Source organism: Cynocephalus volans, chromosome 6, assembly GCF_027409185.1.
Source record: "Cynocephalus volans isolate mCynVol1 chromosome 6, mCynVol1.pri, whole genome shotgun sequence".
Classification (NCBI taxonomy): Eukaryota; Metazoa; Chordata; class Mammalia; order Dermoptera; family Cynocephalidae; genus Cynocephalus; species Cynocephalus volans.
In genome coordinates this window covers 21,343,966-21,366,756 of record NC_084465.1, presented here as the reverse complement: position 1 = coordinate 21,366,756, position 22,791 = coordinate 21,343,966, and the positions used below count along the sequence as shown (strand labels likewise).

The 22,791-nt window shown below is 48.9% G+C and overlaps 1 protein-coding gene across 1 annotated transcript in view; it reads right to left on the bottom strand.

Moving 5' to 3' along the window:
* LOC134379636 (solute carrier family 23 member 1-like) overlaps nucleotides 1-12,775 on the bottom strand; it is a 58,435-nt gene extending 45,660 nt beyond the window's left edge. Inside the window, 3 exon segments of the mRNA XM_063098649.1 lie at nucleotides 1,057-1,214; nucleotides 4,291-4,434; nucleotides 12,734-12,775. Of these exon segments, the coding sequence (XP_062954719.1) occupies nucleotides 1,057-1,214; nucleotides 4,291-4,434; nucleotides 12,734-12,775 (344 nt within the window).
* Nucleotides 12,776-22,791: the final 10,016 nt, after the last annotated feature.

Below are 22,791 nucleotides of genomic sequence, written 5' to 3'. Positions count from 1 at the left end.
TGGCCTCCATAACCACATGAACCAATTCTTAAAACAAATATCTTCTCACATATATCTACATACATCCTATTGATTCTGTTTCTCTGGAGAACCCTGACTAGTGCAGGAAGCCTGTCTGTGAGAAAGAAGCACAGGCACTGGCAGAGTAATGAAGAGACAGTCCTGCCTTCTGACCAGAGGAGCCCCCTGCACTCAGCCCTGTGCTTTAGAGGGTTTACTGTGGCTCCTCGGGGGAGCAGTCTGCAGGGCCAAGGGGATATGCCCACCTGAAATCTGTGCCCCCTCCCTAGGCCCCCCAAATTCTCTGCCCAGATGGCCCTGAGCCTCTTCCAGAGCCTGCTTGGGCCTCTTCCTGAGGTCCATCCTGCTGAAGGAAGATGATGACATAAATGTGCCTACCCCAGGCCAAGGGGACTTGTTTGGGGATCCTGCTGTTGGGGGGTGATGTAGGGAACTTGGATGTGCAGTTTGGGGCATCCACATTCATGCACATGACACCATCTGTGATTTGGAGCAAAGCTTGAAGTGGGAAGAGAAGCAGGAAGGCCACAGGCTGGGGGATGGCCCTCCCATGCTGCCAGGTTCCAAAGCAGAACTCCGAGGAGTCAGAGAAGTCTAAATCAAATCTGCTCTCCAGGTAGGATGGGGAGAACATGTTTTATTTCATAGTTTGTCAGCTCAGATTATGATTTTCCAACACTTAGACATGGAGTATGTGGGGCTCCATTTGTACTCTTGCCAAGGGTCTCCCAAATAGCAGGGACAGACCTGAGTAGAGACGAAGGGAGAATCCCAGCGGTAATGGAGTCCCTGCTCCATCACGCTCCTGAGGACGCACCCCTGCCTTCTCTTGGTTTGATCTTATACGTTAATAAGGAGAAAATTTTCCCTATGCTAACCTGGATTTGTTTCTTTCACTCAAGCATCCTAGTGAATATAGACAGCGAGTGCTGGAGCCACGGCAGCTTCCTACCTTCTCTCCGGCTATAAGCTGAGCAAACTTTGCTGATACTCTGCAGGTGCAAGCCAGAATCCATGGGGAGCAGTTTTACCTACCTGACCCCTAAAGACACTTGCAGGAGAGTGCAGACACCAGAGACGAAGAACATGGAGCTGATGAGGTAGCTCTGGGTCAGGGGGTCGTGCTGCAGGCACAGGTCCTTGGCCAGGATGAGCGGCACTGCCACAAGCCCCCCCAGGGCCGTGAAGAAGTGCTGTGGGCAGAGAAAGGGAGTGGCGGGCTTGCACCGCCAGTCTCCAAATGAGCAGCCCCACCCAGAGCCAGGATGCTGTCCCACTGCCAGAGGCAAGAGCTCCACCCCTGGTCTCAGGGCCCAGGCCATGAGCAACAGGCAAAGATCCAGTCGAGCAGCAGGAACCAGGAAGGCTTGACAGTAAGAAGGGGGACCAGGGATCTGGCCAGAGGGACTGGGCTTCAAGGGCAGGGCCCTAGCACCAGGAACTGATGCCCTAGGAGGAAACAAAGGCAGCAACACAAGCTCAGGGGGGCATAACAGGAACCAAGTTGTGACCCTGAGAACAAGAACAAAGCAAGAGGCTCGTATTAAACAAGGCCCACGGTGAGGACACACCACTGACAAGGAAGGCCTGAGCATCAGCTTGGAGCTATTGGCCAGAGGCTGTTAGACAGGACCAAAGTAGACCCAGAGTTTATGGCCGGTGTCCTCAGCTATAAAGAAAATAAATTAGGTATGGTTGACAGATAGATAGTGATATAGATTGTGTCCCTCAAGTTTTACATATCCCCACTGTGACTGTGAAGAGGGTAGGAAATGCGACTATGGTTATTGAAAGGTGGGGCCTTGAAGAGGTGATTAGAGTCTGAGGACCATGCCTAGTGAATGGATTCATAATGGTGGCCATGGGCATGGTTCTGAGGGCTTTTTAAAAGGGAGCAGTGAGACTTTCTCTTTCTCTGCTCCATCATTTGGAGATGGAGATTTTCTGCCACGTGAGACTCCTTCATTGCTGTAAAGCCACCACCGAAGAAGACCCTCACCAGATGTGTTCCCTGGACTTTGGACTTCCCAGCCTCTGAGACTGTAAGCAATAAATTTAATTTTCTTAAAAATCACCCAGTTCCAGGTATTTTGTTATAAGCAGCAGAAACAGATAAAGATAGAAAGATAGATGGATGGATTGATGGATATGGGGGCCAAGAAATCAGTACACATAGAATGGGCCACTCTCTCACACACGCTAATGCCAGAGCTGAGAGCTTGGCCAGGTCTAGGGGGACATTCATACGCTGTAGCCAGTTTTGTTCTGAGCCATACCTACTGACCACTGTGTGGCTCCAGTCCCCACACAAATCTGGCCATTGAGCCAAACGTCCTAAAAAGAAAGGCACATGAAGACACCTGCTTCTCTCCTTTGACCTAATCCAACCTGTTGTCTGAAAACTCAGGTCATGTCTCTGCCAGCATTTCCACAGGTGGCCCTGGTGCTGATGGACTCACTCTGACTCACAGCAAATGTACCACTGTGGGTTTACTGGATAGTCTAGGTTCTCACCTCATCCATAAGAGCATGGCATAAGTTGAGCCAGGATGGGCAGTCTGGGTTTGCCTTGGTTTACAAAAGTCAGCTGCTGGGTCAGGCAAGACAATAAAAAGTGAATGAATGAATGAATAAGAAAGAAGAAAGAAAATGAAAAGTCTGTTGTGAGGGGTTATGCCATGAAGAGTGGCCATAAAGGTATCATTATGATAGAATTAGGCCACAGGACCCAGAGTACTACCCGTTCCTGCCTTGTCCCAACTCCTCCTCCCCACAACACTGAGAGAGACCTACATGCAAAGGAGGCAAAGCAAGGCAGTTATGCTCTTATTTAGCTGGAACTTGGATCCCAGACCTCAATGTGAGCTAAATCAGACCACAGGGAAGGCAGATTTTTTTTTTTTTTTTTTAAATAAAAGATGACCGGTAGGGGATCTTAACCCTTGACTTGGTGTAGTCAGCACCACACTCTCCCAAGTGAGCCACGAGTAGGCCTGGGAAGGCTGATTTTTATTAAGAAAATTAAACCTGAAAAATATCTATACACTGCACAGGTCTGATTTTCCATGCCCCACCCATTCCCAGGCAAAATGGAGTCTCAAAATGTACTATTCCACAGAAAGAGAGCAAGAGAGCACCTTGCCCACTGCCTCACGTGGGACAGGCCTGAGTCCCCAGAAGAAGCCTGGGCCACCTCGGGAGAGAGAGCCCCACGTCTCTCCAGCCACATGGGTGGAAGCAGCAGAAGACAGGATGCGAAAGAGAAATGACCAGTGTCTCAAAGGGTCCATTCAACCCGTCACTATCATCTCCTCAGTTAAAGTCCTGGAATAATCTGACCAATATAACCAGCGCTGGTCGAGCTGACTTATTTAGCAGTAGAGGAGGGAGCATGACATGGGTAGAGGAGGGAGCATGACATGGGTAGAGGAGGCAGGGGAGACTTTGAACTCCCACTGAAAGACAAAGTCCCCCACAATTGTTCTTTCTTTGGTTAACCCAGCAGTTTCCACAGACAAACTATGGTCATCTATGAGTTGGCAGCCTCCTTAAGGAGGAGGATAAGGAAGGGTTTTCAGAGAAGAAATGCGTATTTATTATAGGGGCACTGACAATCTTTACCATCGCTCTTATGTCCTCTTGGGATAAATGACGTGAGAAGTTCAGTCCTTCATAGCCTCCTATAAATGCTTCTTTGACCTGCCACCAACTAGGTCAATACAGGCCACAATATTCTCCAGGCCAAGAATCTACCAGTGTTTTATTCCATCTCGTATCACGCCCAGCAGCCCTGGCAATCCAAACCTATGAGACAGGGCTAACTCCCTCCCCCCATCACATAAATCTCCTGATCTCACAGAACACTGGGCATCTTGGTGAGAGCAGAATCAGGCAGAGAAGCTACAGCTAGCAGGGCTTGCGTAAAGGAAGCAGGGTTGGCCTGGTTCCTCTCTGGTCTCACCCAAGTGAACTGGACCTTTAACCAGCCCAGTGACCCACCCCCAGAAGAACAATGGCTCGGTTAGTGTCCTTGAAGTGACCAGTCAGCTTGGCATGAGGGAGAATCCTCCCCTAATCCTCCGCCTCATCCCCAAACACCTGGACAGAAAGAAACTGGAGGAACCCTGAGCTCCCCTGGAGGTCAACAACATGGAAGACAACAACCCCAGCAACTGAAGTTGTTGACATTGGCTCATTTGACCTGTGTGAGTGGACTGTGGCTTTTGAGGCAGAGCCTCTTTGGACCCCGTACTTGCTGGGTGGCATTACCTGGATCCCCAAGAAGATGCAGAGAGACCATGGTGGGATGTCCAAGATGCCATAGGCCAGGCGACTGCTGCTGGGACTCTCGGGTTGCCCGTCCTTCTTCCTGCCATGGTCGTCACCGTGGGAGCTGAGCATGCTATCACCCCTCTGCTGGGAAGGAAAGACATATCTGGGCATTTCAAGAGGAATCAAGTGAACTTCCTGATATCGACCAGACAGATGACCAGCCAGAGGCAAGAGGCAGTGGGACAGGGATAACTGTTGGCCAGCTGGGGATTTTAGGTCCAGACTCAAAAGACCAGTGATTTCCCATGTGATGCATGTGCAGCAGGGCCTCCGTGTAAATTCCCAGGCCATACAAGGGGAGTGGGTGCCTTGGCAGAGAAGCAGCTCTGTGGGGGAGAAGATGGGCCCAACCTCCAGGTCAGAGAATGGGTAGGTTTCCCTCATGGACCTTTGTATGGGCTCCCAGGGGGTCCTGTGTTTACATCTGCCAAAGCCCTCCTCACAGTGTGTTTATTATAACGGATGGTTTCCTTGTCCATCTCTTCTGCTGGGTTGTTAGTCCCAGGATGCGTTGCTTGTGCCTTATTGTTCTTTCCCATGCCAGCTTAGTGCAGTCCCCATGCTCCGTGCAGACTGAAGGAATGTATGAATGAACGGGTGGAACACGCTAGTGTCAATGAGAGCAGTGCATACAGGATGATCTAGGGTCAATGGCCAGCTTGCATTGCTACCAGTTTAACCAACATTAGCTTTGAATTATAGACTTTCCCTCCAACTTACGGGCAAATTCCTAAGATCTCCAATCTCGATTTTCTGATCTATGTAAAAGAAATGTCAACAGCACCTACCTCATAGATGATTGAGAACATTAAACTGGAGTATGAAGCACATAGTCCGGTGCCAGGCACTGGTCTATTATTATTAATAAATAAGTAATATTTATTTATTGCCCAATAAATATTAGCTGTTATAACGACTATGAGCTTCCATATTTCCTTATGTGTAAAAGGCTTTGCACACACACTTCTGGCTGACATTTGAGCATCTGGTCATGGATGAGAGGACCATGACAGCATCACTCCCGTGTGGCCAGGAGGAGGCAAGGCCACCAGCATGAAGATCAGGCCACTCTATGTGATGTGCCCCTGTGGGGTCCTGGGTTCTGGGCCAGACCACAGAGGGCAGGATCTGCGCAATGGCACAGCCATGCTGCCCTCAGGGTAGTGTGGGCTTCTCATGGAGACCGTTCTGGAAGGATGTTGAAGTCACCCACTCCTGCCCCCACCTCCATACCTGAGTACCCCCTATTCAGCCAGCCTCAAAGAACGACTTCTGCAGCAGACCACATGATGACTCTATGGCTCTTTCCTCCATAGAGAAAATACCTAAAATTAAATTTCAGAACTAGCTTGGTGTAAGGATAAATATATTAATATAGTAAAACATTTTCTTTGACCTAAATGGTTTTTTTTCTTTCTGATTTTAAAAGAAATGAAAATATTTTCATGGACCTCTAAGTAAAAGTACATGGGCCCTGAGCCCTGTGCCCGCTATACCAAATGGTCAGTCAGCTCTGCTTTGGAGAACGGCGAGGATATGGGGCAGGGTAGGGGGGTCACCACTTGCTTAGATGTGGAGAGAGGCAAGAAAGCCACCACGTTAAGAACCAGGTGGGTGTCCCCTACCACCTCCAGGACAGCACTATCCCTGGGGAATATTCTAAGACAGGGTTTCTCAACCTCGGCACTATCAACCGTTTGGACCACACAATTCCTTGTTGTGTTGCGCGTGTATGGCAGGGGTGGGGGAGGTGCTGTCCTGTGCCCTGTGTGATGTTAAGCAGCATTTCTGGCCTCTCTACACACTAGATACCAGTAGTACCACCTCCTCCCCTCTGACCCCACCCAACTGTGACAATGAGAATGTCTCCAGACATTGCCAAAAGTCCCCTGGAGGGTCAAATCACCCCTGGTTACGAACCACTATTGTAAAAGCACTGGCCAGTTCCACTGAGGAAGCCCTACATCAGAGACAGTGCTGGCTGGAAAGGCCAGGGAAGTGGGTGGGGTGGCCACACTATGTCCTGTGTCCCTGTCCTCCATGGGGCTGAGCACTGGCAGATGTTCATCTTGACTGCTTCCCAGTGCAAACCTGTGAGGCCTATGTCCCTGCCAAGGGATAAAGCCTGACACAGCAGCCAAGGAGAGCCCAGGACTGAGGTCCAGCTTGCTGATGTCGGGTCTACTGATCTAGCCACAGCACAGCTCTGCACAATCATCTTGATCTCATTACAAAACAGTGTTCACTCAGTAATCTTCTCACATTAGGTCCTGAAACATAAAATGTGAGAGTTCTGCTTCCGCTCATCTGTTTAGTGATCACTCGCCTGCTCCAGGAAGCCTTCCTGGACCTCACCGAACCCCAGCTTCAGACTACATGAGAATTTCCTTCTCTCCAAAGGGACTCCTCGCATGTAGTCAGTGCTCATAGAACTGGTGAAATGAATGAACGAATGTATAAATTAACAACTACAGAGAAATGTTCTGATTTTTTTAATATATAAATCCCTAACCTTAACTGGTTGGAATTGTTTTGGAACATCGTGCTGATCCTGTTTAGACTGCTAAAATGAAGGATGTGTAGGTGCTGCTTGGTACTGGGTTGCACATGTAAGAAGTCTGTTTTTCCTAAGGAGGTCAAAGCCAGGCCAAAGGTAGACTGGAGTCTGCTGGAGGGAGTTCTGGACTCCTGGGTGCTTATCATGAGACTTTAGTGAATATATGGAGGAATTCGTGAGGAGCAGCAGAGAAAAAAACACAGGCTGAGAAAAGAGGAGGGGAAAAAGAAAGAGAGAATGTGAGAGAGACTGACTGATGGATCCTGGGTCAGCAACTCAGAGGAGAGCATGCAGAAGAGAAGTCGGGCAGATGTGATTGTCACTCCCCAACTCAGTGATGGAAGGCACATGATGTCACCTCTCCCAGCCTCAGTCTACCCATCTAGAATCTGGGATGGTGGCCGGGGTACTTGTAGGCTCAAGTGTGCTGGGCGCATGTGGCATCTCGTAGCGTGCACCGTGAATGGGCTCACAGTGTCGTGGCTGTGACAGCTGGGTGGGGTCTTCCAGCAAGTTCACCTCACACCCTCTCAAGACCTCTTAGAATTTTCAGAAAGGTGAAAGAGAGGGAAGAACCATGACTGGGAAAAGCTGTTGGTTCTAACCTAGTGGTCTTTCTTCCTACTAGAGCAGGAGTCAATGTCAAAGACTGTTCCGGGTCTAATGACCTTCAAATATTCCAAGTTCTGTCTTTATATCAATGTGGCCCCTCTGAAGGTTATGGAAACCACTTCAGTGTCTGATTTAAAACACTTGCCTGGGAAATAGATTCTGCATGAGGCCTCCACATGAAAAGAAGAAGTCTAGAACTCAGAGCTGGGAAAAACTTGTGTTCTCACAGAACACCTGACTCTTCCTTTGTGATAACAATGTGTGACTTCCAGGGAGCTCAGGAGCCAGGAATGGCAGAAAGCACAGAGCCTGAGATAATACTTTGACCTCCATGATACAAACCCTTCTCTCAACACACTTGTTTTCTTCTCCTTTCTGTGTGCTTTGCTATCTATTTCTATTTTTTTCACCCAATTGTTTAGAAACATGCCTTTTATCGTAAACTCCCTCAAGTCATCTATGCAAAGAGGTGGGGCATAAAAATAAAACTAGCAGGACACAGCACGCTAAGAGCCCTGTGTGCCAGCAATGAATCATTAGTGTTTCGGTATTATGTCTGTATTAAGGACATATACAGGAACAAGTGACAGCAAGAGATATTTTAGAGCAGAGCTTCTCAGATGGGGGTGGGAGATGCCCCATCTCAGGACTTATCAGAATTGGGAACAGGAGAGTCCCTTGCTGGGGGGAGTCTGTACATGGGACTTGTATTAATGTTTCTTGCTTATCATAAAAATACTTGGAACTGGGTAATTTATTGTTAGGCTGATTTTGGAAAACAAAATTTATCACTTCTAGTTTCAGAGGCCGGGAAGTCCAAAGTCCAGGGAACACATCTGGTGAGGATCTTGATGGTGGTGACAGTGACCCAGTGTTTCACATGGCAGAAATGGTGAAGCAGAGAGAGAGAGACTCTCACATGATCTCCTTTTAAAGCCATCAGAGCCACGCCCATGACCACCATTATACCATCAACTTAATCACCTCTTCAAGGCCCCACCTTTCAATTACATAATAGGATTTCCTATCCTCAAGAGTTACAGTGGGAATTAAGCTTCTAATATATGGACTTTGGGTGACACAATTCAATCATGCTCAGCATTCCACCCCTGGCCCCCAAATTTCATGTCTTTCCCACAGGTAAATACATTCATTTCATCCCCAAAGTTGAAATTTGTTTCAACTCAAAAGTCCAAAGTTCAGAGTCCCATCTATGAAATCAAGACAAGTTATCTACTTCTAAAATACAGTGGTGGGACAAACAAAGGGCACATATTCCAGTTCAAAAAGGGAGAAATAGGCCAAAAGAAAGAGGTAACACGTCCTAAGCAAGTCTGAAACCCAGGAGGGCAGGAATCAGATCTTAAAGCTGAAGAATCATGTACCTTGACTCCATGTTCCATGTTCTCTGCACACTGGTGCAGGGATTGGGACCCCAAGTCCTTGGGCAGCTCCACTCCTATGTCTTTCCTAGTCTCAAGCCACACTTCAGCTCTCCCAGGCACTTGTTCTACTCTGGTAGCTCCACAGGTCTGGAGTCTCCATGGTGGTCCCAATCCCGCGGCTCCACTAGGCATGGCACTGTGGGGGGTTTTCTGCTGCAACTCTGACTCCACATTTCCACTTAGCATTGCTCTAGCAAAGGCTCTATGTGGTGACTCTTTCTGGGTCCCCAAGCTTTTCCATACATCCTTTGAAGAATTCCAAGCCTTCACACCTCTGGCATTCTGCCAGCCTGCAGATCTAACACCACATGAATGCGGTTAAGGCTTCTGACTTGTATTTTCCAAAGCTGCAGGTCCAGCCAAACCTGAGGCCAATTTAGCCATGGCTAGAGCAGCTGGAGCAGCTGGGGTGCTGGCGGGAGGAGCATCTTCCTGATGTGGCCCTGGGCAGTGAGCCTGTGGAGGGTGCCTCGGGCCTGTTTCCCAAGACCAATCTATCTCCGTAGGCCTCTGGGCCTGTAATGGAAGATGAAGCCTCCAAGAACTCTGAAATCCGTTCAAGGTCTTTTTTCCCTTCCCTTGATAATCCCTTTCTTCTGTACTAATCTCCTTAGCAAAGGGTTGCTGGGCTGCACCACTGCATTTTTCTCCTGAAGATGCTCTCTGCTTCCCTACCACTTGGCCAGGCTGCAAATTTTCCAAATCTTTACACTCTGCTTCCCTTTTAAATTCTGGCTTTACATCATGCCTTTGCTTCTGTAACTCAGTGTAGGCTGTTACAAGTAGCCATGCAGCTTCCTGAACACTTCGCTGCTTAGAAATTTCTTCCACTAAATACTGTGGTTCAGCACCTTCAAGTTCCATTCCATAAAACTTTTGGGCATGAACAGAATGCAGCTAAGTTCCTTGCCAGTTCATTGCAAGGGTGGTCTTTGCCCAAGTTTCCAATAAGCTCCTTCTCATTTCTGAGACCTCCTTAGAATGGTCATTACAGCCCATGTTTCCATAAGCATTCTGGTCACCATCACTTAACCAGTCTCTAAAACATTCCAAACTTTCCCTGGTTTTCTTGTCTTCTAAACTCCCACCAGCAACTAGGCTTTTTCTGGTCTGCTTCTCCAAATTCTTCCAGTCTCTCCTCAACACCCACTTGCAAAGCCACTTTCACATTTTCAACTATTTGTTATAATCAACACCCCACTTCTCTGATACCAGTTTTCTATATTAGTCCATATCTTGCTTATAACAAAAATACTTGGAACTGGGTAATAACAAATCAACAATAAGTCAGGCTGGTTTGGGAAAACAAGATTTATTGCTTCCAGTTTCAGAGTCTGGGAAGTCCAAAGTCCAGGGAACACATCTGGTGAAGGTCTTGGTGGTGGTGACAGTGATCCAGGGGTCTCACATGGCAGAAATGGCAGAGCAAAGAGAGAGTCTCTCATGTGCTCTCCTTTAAAGCCCTCAGAACCAAGCCTGCAACCACCATTAAACCATCAACTTAATCACCTCTTCAAGGCCTCACCTTCCAATTACATAATAGGATTTCCCACCCTCAACAGTTACAGTGGGAATTAAGCTTCTAATATATGGACTTTGGGTGACACAATTCAATCAGTCCACAGCAGGACTCACACAGTGGCAGAAGAAAGCTTTTGAGCCCCTTTGGGAGGTGGAAGGAATTCTTAATGAAGTACTCCGTGACAATGACCAATGGTTGGAGAGACGGGCCACGGCCTCCTCTTCTGGTTTGGAGATCAGTCTATCAACTCAGTACGTGGATTGTAATTTCACCATAAGACTTAATCAAAAGAGGTGTTCTGATGAGGCTTGGCACTTGACAGCACTTTACACTTTACAAAGAGCTTCTAATGCATCCTCATGTTTGAGTCTCACCACCATACCCTACCCCTACTTGACAGATGTGGCAACTAAGGCTGACCAACATTTCAGGGCTTGTCCAAGGTCACGGGGTCAGTGGGAGAGTGGAACCTTCCTCTTCTGGTGTTAAGGACAGTTGCCTGCAGCTGTGGCCCTGTGTGTACAAGGGACAGCCCTCCAGCTCCCAGAAGCAGACAAGCCGATCAGGAGGAGGCTCTGGTGCAGGAAGCACAGTAGCGACTAGGTAGGGGATCCCTGGGGGGAAGTTGACCACTTGCCTCCCTGATACCATCTGTACCCCACACAGCCTTCCACTCCCCAAGGCTCCACCTGACCTCAATTCATTTCCTGACACTGCCATCCACCTGGCTCACCAACAGGATTGTCTAGCTCTCTCCCAATGTGGACTCAATGATCCTTCCTCAGTGCCTTTGCTCGTCCTGGGGCCCATCCAATCCCCACAACTTGCTTCTTCCCCTGCTCCCTCCTTGGAAGAGCTCAAATGCCTCCACCAGCCCCCATCCCCTTAACCTTTCCTGATTCCCCTAGCCCCATGTGACTTTGCTCTCACGTACTCCCAGCACACTTGGTCCCTCTGGCATATACTGTCCCATTTCCTTCCTTGCATCAGAAATGATTTTTGTATTCCCCCTCTTGTCCAGCTCAGCCATAAGCTTTCAGGGCCAGGAATCTGTTTTCCTCATGTTTGTATCTGCAGGAGGTTCTAGAACAGCTACACACACACAAAAAAAAACAAAAATATCTCAGAACAGTGACTTCTCCACCCGGGAGCTGATCTGAGGCTTTGAGGAAAATGGCAGGAAGAAAGGCCACTGAGAAGGAGACGGATAGGTGTGCAGACCCTCCACTGCCCAGTTCGTCTCAGGGAAACCAAAAATGTGGAAAACACCACAGCCTTCAGAAAATGAAGTCTCCAACTTGTTTCCCCATACGAAAAAAAAAAAATTGGGGGGCGCTTCTGAGAAAGAATTCTGAGGTAAGGTGAGGAGCTAGCACTTTGGCCTCAGTGATACAAGCCCTCTCACGCTTTCTCTAAGAGAATGCAGGGGACGCTTTGCTGCAAAAAAAAGACCCTGGGCAGGGTCTGGCAGCTGGGATCTAGGGAACAGTCTGAGAGGTTTGTGGGCAGCCCCTGTCCCCAGACACCTTGGCAGAGCCTGATTAGAGCTGCAGCCCTGGCCTGGTGGGGAGAGGTCCTTTCCCCCTGCAGTGGCCAGCATAGGTTGGAGAGGACAGTGGAAGCGAAGGCTCAGTGACTAGCGAAAGGGGACTCCAGATGGGTCACTGTAGACTTATCTGGTGCCTCCTCTGTAAAATGGGAACAGAAAGGCTTGGAAGGAAGAACATAAGTCACATGCAGTGACCGGGGCAGACTGGCTCTTTGGTGACATTTACTTCTCTCTCTCTCTCTGTCTGCTTCCCACTCTTTCCCTTCGCTTCCATTCAGAAAGGCCTTCTGAAAAGAGAAACCTGAAAAACGAACATTTAGATTCAGCAGAGACCAACCTGTGAGTAAAAGTGCAGCAAACAGGCTGGTCCCCTGCACTGTCAGGAAATGCAGTCTTCCGCCTCCTCCCCATCCTCTGTCTCATATTCACACTTTAGCGCTCAGGGCAGATTCCATCTGTTGTGATGGTGACCCGAGGTGACAGGGCCGTGGGGGCGGGGGGGGCTAGGGTTAGAGGTGGCGAGGGAGCTGCCACTGCTGTCTGGTAATCTAACTCCTCATCTAGAGTGGGAGCCACTGTCCTAAGGCAGTAGGACTCCGTGCTGGGAGCACCTGCCCCCTTCCTCCTTCCCCTCCCCCCTTCCCTTCCCTCCCCCTCCCCCCTTCCCTTCCCTCCCCCTCCCCACCACCACTCACCAAGGGAGTGGGGCGCTCATAGCCGGTGATGGCAGAGTTCATGGCCATGTGGGGTCTTCTTCTGGCTTCCTCGGGGAGGCAAGACAGCGAATACTGAAAAAGAGGTGAAGCTGCTCCAGGAGCAGTAGATGAACTTCTGAAAGCCTGACTCAGCACAGAGGGCGGGCCCTGGGAGGGAGGAGCCTGCAAGCCCAACCTGCCTGCCAATCAATAACAACCCCCCCCCAGCCCTGTCCTGCAGGTGCATGCAGTGGTGGCAAATGTTTCATAATTTGATAAGTTTTAATAATTGCAAAGAAGGTCATGATCCCCCAGAACCCCAAGGAAACAAATCAGAGTACAGCCTGTCAGGGCCTGGCATGAGAGCACTTTCTGGAAACCAGGTTCCAGGGAACAGGAGATGAGGGGGGTTAGGGTGAGGCTCTGGGCTGAACATAGAGGCTTTTCAGTTTTCTAAGCTGATTTCTGGCGACTGGTTGAGCTGGAATGGAAATCACTGCAAAGATAGCCCAACAGCATGGCCTCTGAGACGCATTAATGAAATGATTAATTAGGGAGAGGGTATTACTTGTTCTCCTGGGAGCAGCCACTAAGGCCTCACAAGGCTCAGGTGAGAGCCTGGGAAAAAATGCTTCCAATCCTTTGTGCTTTTCTCCCTAAGACTTGGATACCTCTAACAACCCGCCTTTTACAGACAGAAGCCCAGGAAGGCATAGTTTTACTCTTATACTACACAGGGCACTTGAAAGGGTCTCTTCAAAAACTCTTGATAAACCCCACTCCATGAAGTCTGAAGCAAGCAAAGTACCAGCTACTACAATGGTGGAATGTTCTAGAAGAGGTGGCACTGGCTCCCGAGGTTCAGGAAACGTATGGCAGGACCCACATAAAGATCAAGGGAGTTGGTCCAAGAGGAAGCCCTGAAAAACAGGACACTGAGATGTCTGAAGATGGAGGAAACAGGCCTGGCTTGGGCTGTGACAGAAACGCCAACATCAGAAGAGAGTCAAAAGCCACTAAGTAGCTGGCCTTCATGAATACTTAACCATGCACACTGTGCTCCACCTTGGATGTTGTATCTTATTTAATCTTCACAACTAACACTTAAACCTAGCACTCACATCCTTATTTTACAGATGAAGAAATCCAGGGCTGGCCCGTGGCTCACTTGGGAGAGTGTGGTGCTGATAACACCAAGGCCACGGGTTCGGATCCCTATATAGGGATGGCGGGTTAGCTCACTTGGGAGAGCGTGGTGCTGACAACATCAAGTCAAGGGTTAAAATCTCCTTACCGGTCATCTTTAAAAAAAAAAAAGAAAGAAAAAAAGAAATCCAGGTGTTGATGAATCCAGCTCTCTGCCCAAGGTTCACAGCAAATGCAGGAGCTGAGATTCAAACCCAGGCAGTCTCATTCCACAGCCGGCAGGGTCAAGGGGAGGGCAAGTGGAGACACAACCCGCTGGGTCTGAAGATGGAAGGACCCTGTGTCTGCAGCAGGCGGGGCTCCAGGGAGGTGGCCCAGACAGGTCCAGGTTCAGGTTCAGTAGCTTGGCCGTGGAGGAAATGTGGCCCCCTCCCCCAATGGTGCCCAGGAGCCCACGTTCACCTCAGCAGTGACAGCAAGACCCTTGAGCTTCAGAAGGGCAGGGACCCCTGCAGTTGTAGAGTTCCCCTGACATCCCTAAGGGTGCAGTTCCCTGAGCTGAGAGAGCTGCCAGGCAAGGACGGAGGGCAGGTGGCAACATGCCTGGGTCCCCGCAGTGAGAGGCACCAGCGTCATTGCTATTGGAAGGCCGGGCTGGCATGGGTCAGTGTGGGGAGCCACCTCACGGCCCACAACAACCCGCCACCTTCATGGACCCATGGGCAGGGCAAACTTGGGCTCATGTTAGACATTACTTTTCCCTGTCACCTTCAGGGGGAACATGGAAGAACTTCTCAAAGACCCTGCCCTCCCCACACCTGAGGTCCTGCCTGCCCTGTCTCTGCCCCGTCCCCTCCTGGCCCACTGTTTAGGTGAGATTTAACACCCCCCACAGTGTGAGGTAAAATGTTGCAGGGTTAGCTACGCACAATTGAGGTAAGTCACAAAGATGGCCTCCCGTTACCTGCTTTGGTTGGTCGCCTGTACAGTGTGTTCCAGAACCTTCCTCATGCTTCACCCTCAGACCCTCTCCTCCGGGCCTGGCGCTCTTTGTCTCACATTGCTCTTTGTGCAAGTCCCTTCTGCACTCACCCTTTGGCTTGTGGCACTGCTGCTGTCCGTGTGGTCCCTCCACTCATCAGTGGCCTGGCCTGGCTTCTACCACCATGTCTTGCCCTAAAGCCACTGTGTCCCCCCCAACCCTCCCACAGCCTCTGCTGCCCCCATCTGGTGGCCTCACCCTCTCTCCACAGCTGGAATCATCCTGCACCCCATACACACACCAGTGTGAGATTACAACACACATTCGACCCATTCACATATGCTTATTTATGACTCGTGTTGCCAGTTATAGAAATCCAATTCTAGTAATTAGTTCAGTAATGAGAAGAATTTGTTTTAAGAACATGGGGTCTCTCTGGGAGCCTGTGATCTTTTCTCAAACACTTGAAGGAATCAAAACACCTGTTTTCACATATGCAATGGACTGAATGTCTGTTTCCTCAAAATTCACATGTTGAAATCCTAACCCCCTATGTGATGATATTAGAAAGTGGGGCCTTTGGAAAGCAATTAGCTCCTGAGGGTGGAACCCTCACAAATTAGAGCCCTTATAAAAAAGCCCCCAGAGAGCTCTCTTATCCTCTTTCCACCATATGAGGACACAGCAAGAAGGTGGCTGTCTGCAACTTGGAAGAGAGCCCTCACCCAAACCTGACCATGCTGACACCCTGGAGTCAGTCTTCCAGACTCCAGAATTGTGAGAAGTAAATGTCTATTGTTCACAGGCCACCCAGTCTATGACTTTCTGTTATAGCAGCCCAAACTAAGACAATAATGCAAAAATTTATAGACCCAAATTTAAGGCTATTCCTCAGGTCCTAGGCACTTTGGGAGGGGAAGGCCACTTGGCATCCCCACATACAATGCATGATGGCCCCTTTGGGTGCTTTATCCTTGTGTGGGGGGCAGGCTAAGTTTGGCCTAGACCTTTTCACTGTTGAGGTCAGATAAATCGGTAGCTGGCTGTTGTAGGAGGGTGTATGCCAAGAGACAGCCATGGGCAAGTCACGTCTAACAACAAGACTGAAGGAGGCCAGCAAATGTTCTCAATAGCACGTCAGGAAGTTGAAGGTGGCAGCTCTTGGTTTTGCCACTCAGGATTCATTTAGCTTTCCCTCAGTTTCTTCTTGAGAACCATCCTGATTTGCAGCAATCAGCTCGTGTGCTTCAGGCAGAGTTTACTCTGCCCCTGTGGCTGCCAGACATGGGAGGTGGGGCCAGTTAGAGCTCTGCAAACTCTGCAGACTCCACAGCCTTGGATTAGTGATGGGCATGGGCCCAAACAGAGCCAGTGAGATGCAGTGAGGCTTGGGCTGGAACTCTTGGGAGAGAAGCATTCTCTCCTTCCACTGAACTTGAACCTGGAGGATGCTTCTCTGTACATGCTGAGCTGCTGACAGTCATCTCACTATGACATAGAGCCCCAGAATGAAGCCAACATGGAGAACAGAGCTGAGATGGAGACAGGCTGGGTCCCGGTGATATTTGAACCCATATATCAAACCATATGCACCCGCCAATAAATTTTCTTTTCTGCTTACAATTTGATGTGTGTTTTCTGTCATTTGCAACCAAAAAAAAAAAAAATGAATCCACGAACTTATACTTTTATCTCCGATCCTAGACCAGTCCTTTTTCTAGAACTGCTTATTCAACACTTGGTAATTTCTCAGTCTTTACTAACATTATTGTTGAATTCCAAGAGCATCAGAAATAACTTAAACAATGCTAACACCCTCAACGTATTTTTCCACAACGGAAGTAATTGTCTAAAATGTAGCAAAAACAATCCAAGAGAGTATTGGGTAAACAATTTAAAGGCTATTTGTCTATAAAGTGCATCACTCAAATAAATATCTAATTTCACATACTCTATATCTGAAAGGTTAAGAAAACATTAGCCATGGAAGGTGGAGTTTTCTAATATCCTTACAGAGCCCTGGCTTGTCTCACCAGAATTGGAGTTGTAGGATTTTAGGTTTGAATTTGCCAAATTATTTACTTCAAATGTTGACATGTGCAGCTTGGGAAAGCTGCCTCAAGTGGCTTGAGGTGCTTGATTTACGACTTCATAGTCTAAACAGTTTTCACACTCATGCTTAACTGAATCTCACATGATAGCACAGGGGTTGGCAAACTATGGCTCATGGACCAAATCTGGCCCACTGCCTATTTTTTTAAATAAAGTTTTATTGGAACACACTCATACCCATTTGTTTACATATTCTTGGTGGCTGCTTCTGTGCTACCACAGCAGAGTTGAATAGTTGTGATAGGTCCACAAAGCCTAAAATATTTACTATATTTACTCACTTTACAGAAAGTTTGCTGTTCTAGAACACCAGTCCGAAAACTTATTTTTAATAGACTTTATTTTTTAGAAATGTTTCTAGGTGAACAGGAAAATTGAGTGGAAAGTACACAGAGTTCCCATACACCCTTGCCCCTACACAATCATAGCCTCCCCCACTACCAACATCTTGCACCAGAGTGGTACATTTGCTGTAATCAGTGAACATATATTGTCTCACCATTACCACCTGCTGTAGACTGGATGCCCCACAACCTCACTGAGGCTTAATCCCCACTGTAACTGTTGAGACTGGGAAATCCTATTACGGTAATTGAAAGGTGGGGCATCAAAGGGGTGATTAGATTGTAGGACTACGCTGTAGTGAATGGATTAATAATGGTGACAGGGGCATGGTTCTGAGGGCTTTAAAAGGAAAGCACACGAAGAGTTTTTCTCTCTCTGCTGCACCTTTTTCTGCTATGGGAGACCCCTGGGTCACTGTTGCCATTGCAAAGACCCTCACCAGATGTGTTCCCTGGACTGTGGACTTCCCAGCCTCTGAAACTGTAAGCAACAAATCTTGTTTTCTTAAAAATTACCCAGTTCCAAGCATTTTGTTATAAGCAACGGAAACAGACTAATGCATCACCCAAAGTCCATAATTAACATTAGTGCTAGGGTTTTTTCAAAAAAACAAACAAAAAACCCCCAAAATAACTCATTCAATTCTTAAAGTCTTCAGCACACAATTTGCATCTTTCTTATTAAATAATACACCATGTAGTTACAATTTAAATAAATGGACACAATTAGTATAACGAAGCACATTTTAAAAGCTATATTTTTTCCTCTTCAATTGATATCAGCTTTGGCTTCCTCTTCCAGGACTAAACATACTGCAAACTTTTCTTTGAGTTGAGTCCTGCAAGACACAGACATTACTCCAGGGCTGCTTAACAGGAACAGTCATAATAGGCAACTTACCATTTATAATCTTTTGTCTCTGCTCTTGTGGAACTAACTGCTTCTACTAACCCTTTAGCTTGTCTCTCTGTCTCTAGTTTCCAAGATCTTCTGTTGCACAAGCAGGGCCCAGGGAAGTATATGCAGGTGGGTTCCCTGGAACCAGGGGCAGACACCTGGAAGAAATGAAGCTGACCTGGGGCTAAAACCAGCTTATGGAGTGAAGACACCCAAACAGTCTTAGCAAAGTATCATTTAGAAAAGGCAGAAACCAGGTGCAAAGGCTCAGGGCAGAGGCAGAAGACATCAATTGAGAGCAAGCAGGTTCAGAAGAGAAGTTCAGAGATGGAAGCCTGCAGATTCCTTAAGGTGCCAGGACACAGAGGCCAGGGCCCAGCCCCAGCATTTCCTGTAAACACAGAGGGATCAGGGTTTACACAGGTTTACTTGCTGGCTAGCTCTAACATGGGATTCTCAGTCCTGGCTGCATACTACTTTACCTCCCAGAGAGCCTGACTTAACTGACCCCACCCCCATACACACAGCAGCAGCTTGTTTTTTAAAGCCCAGATTATTTTAATGAGCATCTAGGGCTGAAAATCCCTACTCTAATATAATCATGCAGATTCCAAAGTTGGAAAATAGGTTGCCAAATTTTTACTGCTGCTCCAAGCTGCCCCTTCTTTGTAGGAGCACATCCTGCAGCCAGCTTTGGTGTCTTCATGATTCCGTCTCCTCTTTTATAGTGTACTCAGGTCCCCATACCGGTCCACTGAGGCTCAGAGTGGAGGGTGGGGCTTCAGAAGGCTGGACATAGCAGAGACCAGAGGAAATCAGAACAGATTCTTATGCAGAGACGCATCTGGCGAGGGAGGTCCAGGACTAACAGACTCCATCACCTCCAACGTGTCTGATGGTGTGCCCCGAGGGATTGTTCACCCGGACCTGGGCGCCATCCTGCAGCTATCCTGTGTCAGCTTGCTACCCCATACCCAGAGGACTGCATTTTAGGGCCCTTCTTGGCAACTGATATGGACTGAATTGTGTCTCCCAAGTTTTATGTATTAGAAGTTTGATTCCCACTGTGTCTTTTGGGAGGATGGGAAATCCTACTGTGGTAATTGAAAGGTGGGGCCTTGATGAGGTGACTAGATTCTGAGGACCATGCCTAGTGAATGGATTAATAATGGTGGTCATGGGCATGGTTCTGAGGGCTTTAAAAGGAGAGCACGTGAGAGTCTCTCTGCTTCTACTGTCTCACAATGTGATACCCTGTGTTGCTGAAGTCACCACCAAGGAAGACCCTCACCAGATGTGTTCCTGGGACTTTGGACTTCCCAGCCTCCGAAACTGTAAGCAATAAATTTTGTTTTCTTTATAAATCACCCAGTTTCAGGTATTATGTTATCAGCAACAGAAACAGACTAATGCAGCAACCCATGAGCCACCCTGCTACTGGCTGGCCAGCAGGGGTATTGGAAATCAGAGGGTGCCCGATAAGCATAAACCAGAGGACAGCAGTTAGGGCTCTCAGTTGCAAGCCATGGAAACTGAGTCTGACCCACTTAAGCAAAAAATGGATACATACTTGGAGAACACTGGTAGCTCACAGAATAAGTTAAACAATCAGGCCCTGGGAAGGACAGAAACGGTGGCTCTGGGATCACAGTGGCAGGAATCCACAGACTTTCTCTTTTGAGGTGTCACTTTCAGGTGATGATGCTCTCCCCACCTTCCCTTCCTTGTGCCATCACTCAAGTCACATTCCAAGGAGATAGGATCTGATTGGCCTAGCTTGGGTTATGTGCCCACCCCTGCAGGCAGTCAACAGGGATTGGGCTGGAAGTGGGGTCCTGTGACTGGCAGCTCTCTAGGAAGCACATGGAATGGGGAAGGGGCAGTTCCTCCAAAGGGAAGGGGAGAAAGGCAGGAGGAAGACACAGGCAGGAGGTGGCCGCTCCCCAGATACCATGAGAGGGAGTGTCCAGGGTGGAGGAGTTTTCCCACGCAAATTCTGTGCTATGGCAGTGAGTAAACCAGCCACATTGTCAGTAAAAAGTACAAGGGAGGGAGTGTACCTGCTTGATACACTTCACTGGCCACCGAGGGAGCATTTTTCACCTCTCTCTCCCCTACTGAGCACGATGCTAGAAGGTAAATTATCTGCTGCCTCCCTGGAAAAAGGAGCTTAAGGTAGTTGGTGGAGACTATTTTTGAGCTATGAATGCACGTTTTCTGTGCAGGTATTCTCTTTCCTCCCCACCTGTCCTAGAGGACACCCCTCCAAGGGAAGCAGGGAACGGATCGAGTTTTAGAGCAATAAGGGTTAGTTTCTTGCACCCCTGATTTGTCAGACTGGGAGTCCCACAGAGACTCACCCAGCACCCTGCAGGCAAAGTATGTCTGCACCGGGGACGGATCACAAACCGAGACTGAGAGCCATGCCATTGGAAGCAGCAGGGAGCCCAGGCAGAGGCGTGTGCCCTGGGAGGCCTGAATTCAGGGTTCACTCCCCGGGCTGCATGGGACAGGGACCCTCAGAACACTGTAAATGCCTTCAGCAGATCCAGGGCCATTGGCAGGATGTAGAAAGGGGGAGATGGAAATTGTTTGAGGCTGTGCACTGGAGTAATTCCTGGTTCCCAGGAAAATATCTAGGAAGAGAAGGGTATGGAGGGTGATTTTTTAAGCCCTCTATGCCAGACTTGGAATTTCTAAAAGAACTGACCAACTCCATAAGCACCTGCTGGGGGTCTGCCCATGAGGGCAGAGGGATTTTAAGCCATAATTGGCAGCCCTAGCTGGCGTGTGGCAGTGTCACACTCCACTGGGTAGGGGCAGCTCTAGCTGAGCAGCTGAGACCAATGGGCTCCCAGGACCCAGCAAATGGTCAAGGAACCAGGCTCAGTGCAATGACTAGGGAAGGAATCTGAACCCACAACAAGGCTGGAGGGAAGAAGGGAGAGGAGGAGGGATGGGCAGAGCCCGCACGAGGGGGAGGGGACTCTGCCCAGCACCCAGGCCCCTCCAGCTGTCCCTGAGAGGCCCGAGGAGTCTTACCCACAGAGCCAGGCAGCTTGCATGGGGCAGCCACTGGCCAGGGAGACTCACCCGGAGGCAGAGTCCCGTTCCCCCTTCTTTGTGGGGTGCAAGACTCAGGAAGAAAACTGTGAAAATAATAACTGATTTTTTTTTTCCTTCAAGGATTGTCCTCTTTTCCTTTCCCTTCTCTTAAGAGAAAGTGAGCCTGGGTTCAATGCCTCAGAGGAGGTGTGCGACAGGGCAGATAGCAAAATACCTGTCACTTGCTTTTGAAGGTTTTAACCCATGAGGGAGCTAGTGCCAGATACCGCAGGGAAAACAGCACTGTTCCTAGAGAGAGGCTTTGTCCCTGCAGGTGAATAGTGAGACAGGGGAAATGGAGAGAGCAGGTGTTGGTGTGTCCCCAAGAGGTGGCTGTGCCCCACTTCCTGGGTGAGAGTCCAGAGGGGACAGCCAGACCCCAGAGAGGGGACGTAGTATGATGGGTCCAGGTAGCAAGGGCCACAGACAGTGCCCCCACAGGACACTGAAGCAGCTGAGTGATTGCTGGGCCCTCAAGCCCCATTAAGAGGTGGTCAAGACGGCTGATGGAATGAAGGAACAAGGGCCTTGTCAGTGGGGACAAATGTGAACTGAAGAATGTGGACCACATACCCAGTAGACACCTCATGGGACATCTGTGAGGACAGGTGACTCAGGGCCAGATGGGACCATCTCTAAAGCCTTGGCACCACCCAAATGATCTGGAATTTAGCCACAAACCCCAGGAGAGATGGAGAACCCAAAACTGGAAGGTTGAACTTCCACCACCCCAGCAGATTGGAGGTTCGCCATAAAAATTGATGATTTGATTTTACTTTTTGCCCGCTTGGGTTTTTGACTGACATTTACACTTGTCATGGACACCTTCAGGAGAAACGAGGGCTGAGCCACGGGTCACAGAAAATTTCTCCAGGAGGAGCAACTGTGGTCATGTGGGCCAGCAATGAAACGGTCAGAGTGTTTGTCCCCACTGCGTGCCATGTCCATCAAGTGCTCAGGTTGGGGACCAGATCTCAAAGATGACGTCCATGGTCTGACCTCATTGCCCCATCCCCGATATTGTACTGACACTGGTAGTGCCCCTGCGCTGGCCTCTGTCTCAGCTCCATCACTACCCAGGGACTGAATGCAACTGAGCAGTGTGGCAGCCCAGGGCCCACGTCCCTCTAAGATCCAGCATGTAAGGGATCCCTGTGACTGACTTGATAAGAAGAGAACAGTGGTTTTGGCCTCTGGGCTTTCCCACTCTCCCTCCCTGAATTCTTCTCCACAGGAATTTGACATAAATGCATCTTGCACCCAGTTACATCTTCTCTTCAATCACTTCTGAGGGGGCTGAGTAGCACTGGGGCTGGGTTACACACAGAGAGCAGACCCGCTGCTTCTCCTGAGGGGCACATGAGATGGTTCTCATGGGTGGTTTCTGCCCTGCTGTGACCAGGACTCTGCCCTCAGTCCTGAGCTGAATGCCAGCCTGGCAGAATGTGCAGAGGTTGACGTCAGGGCCCAT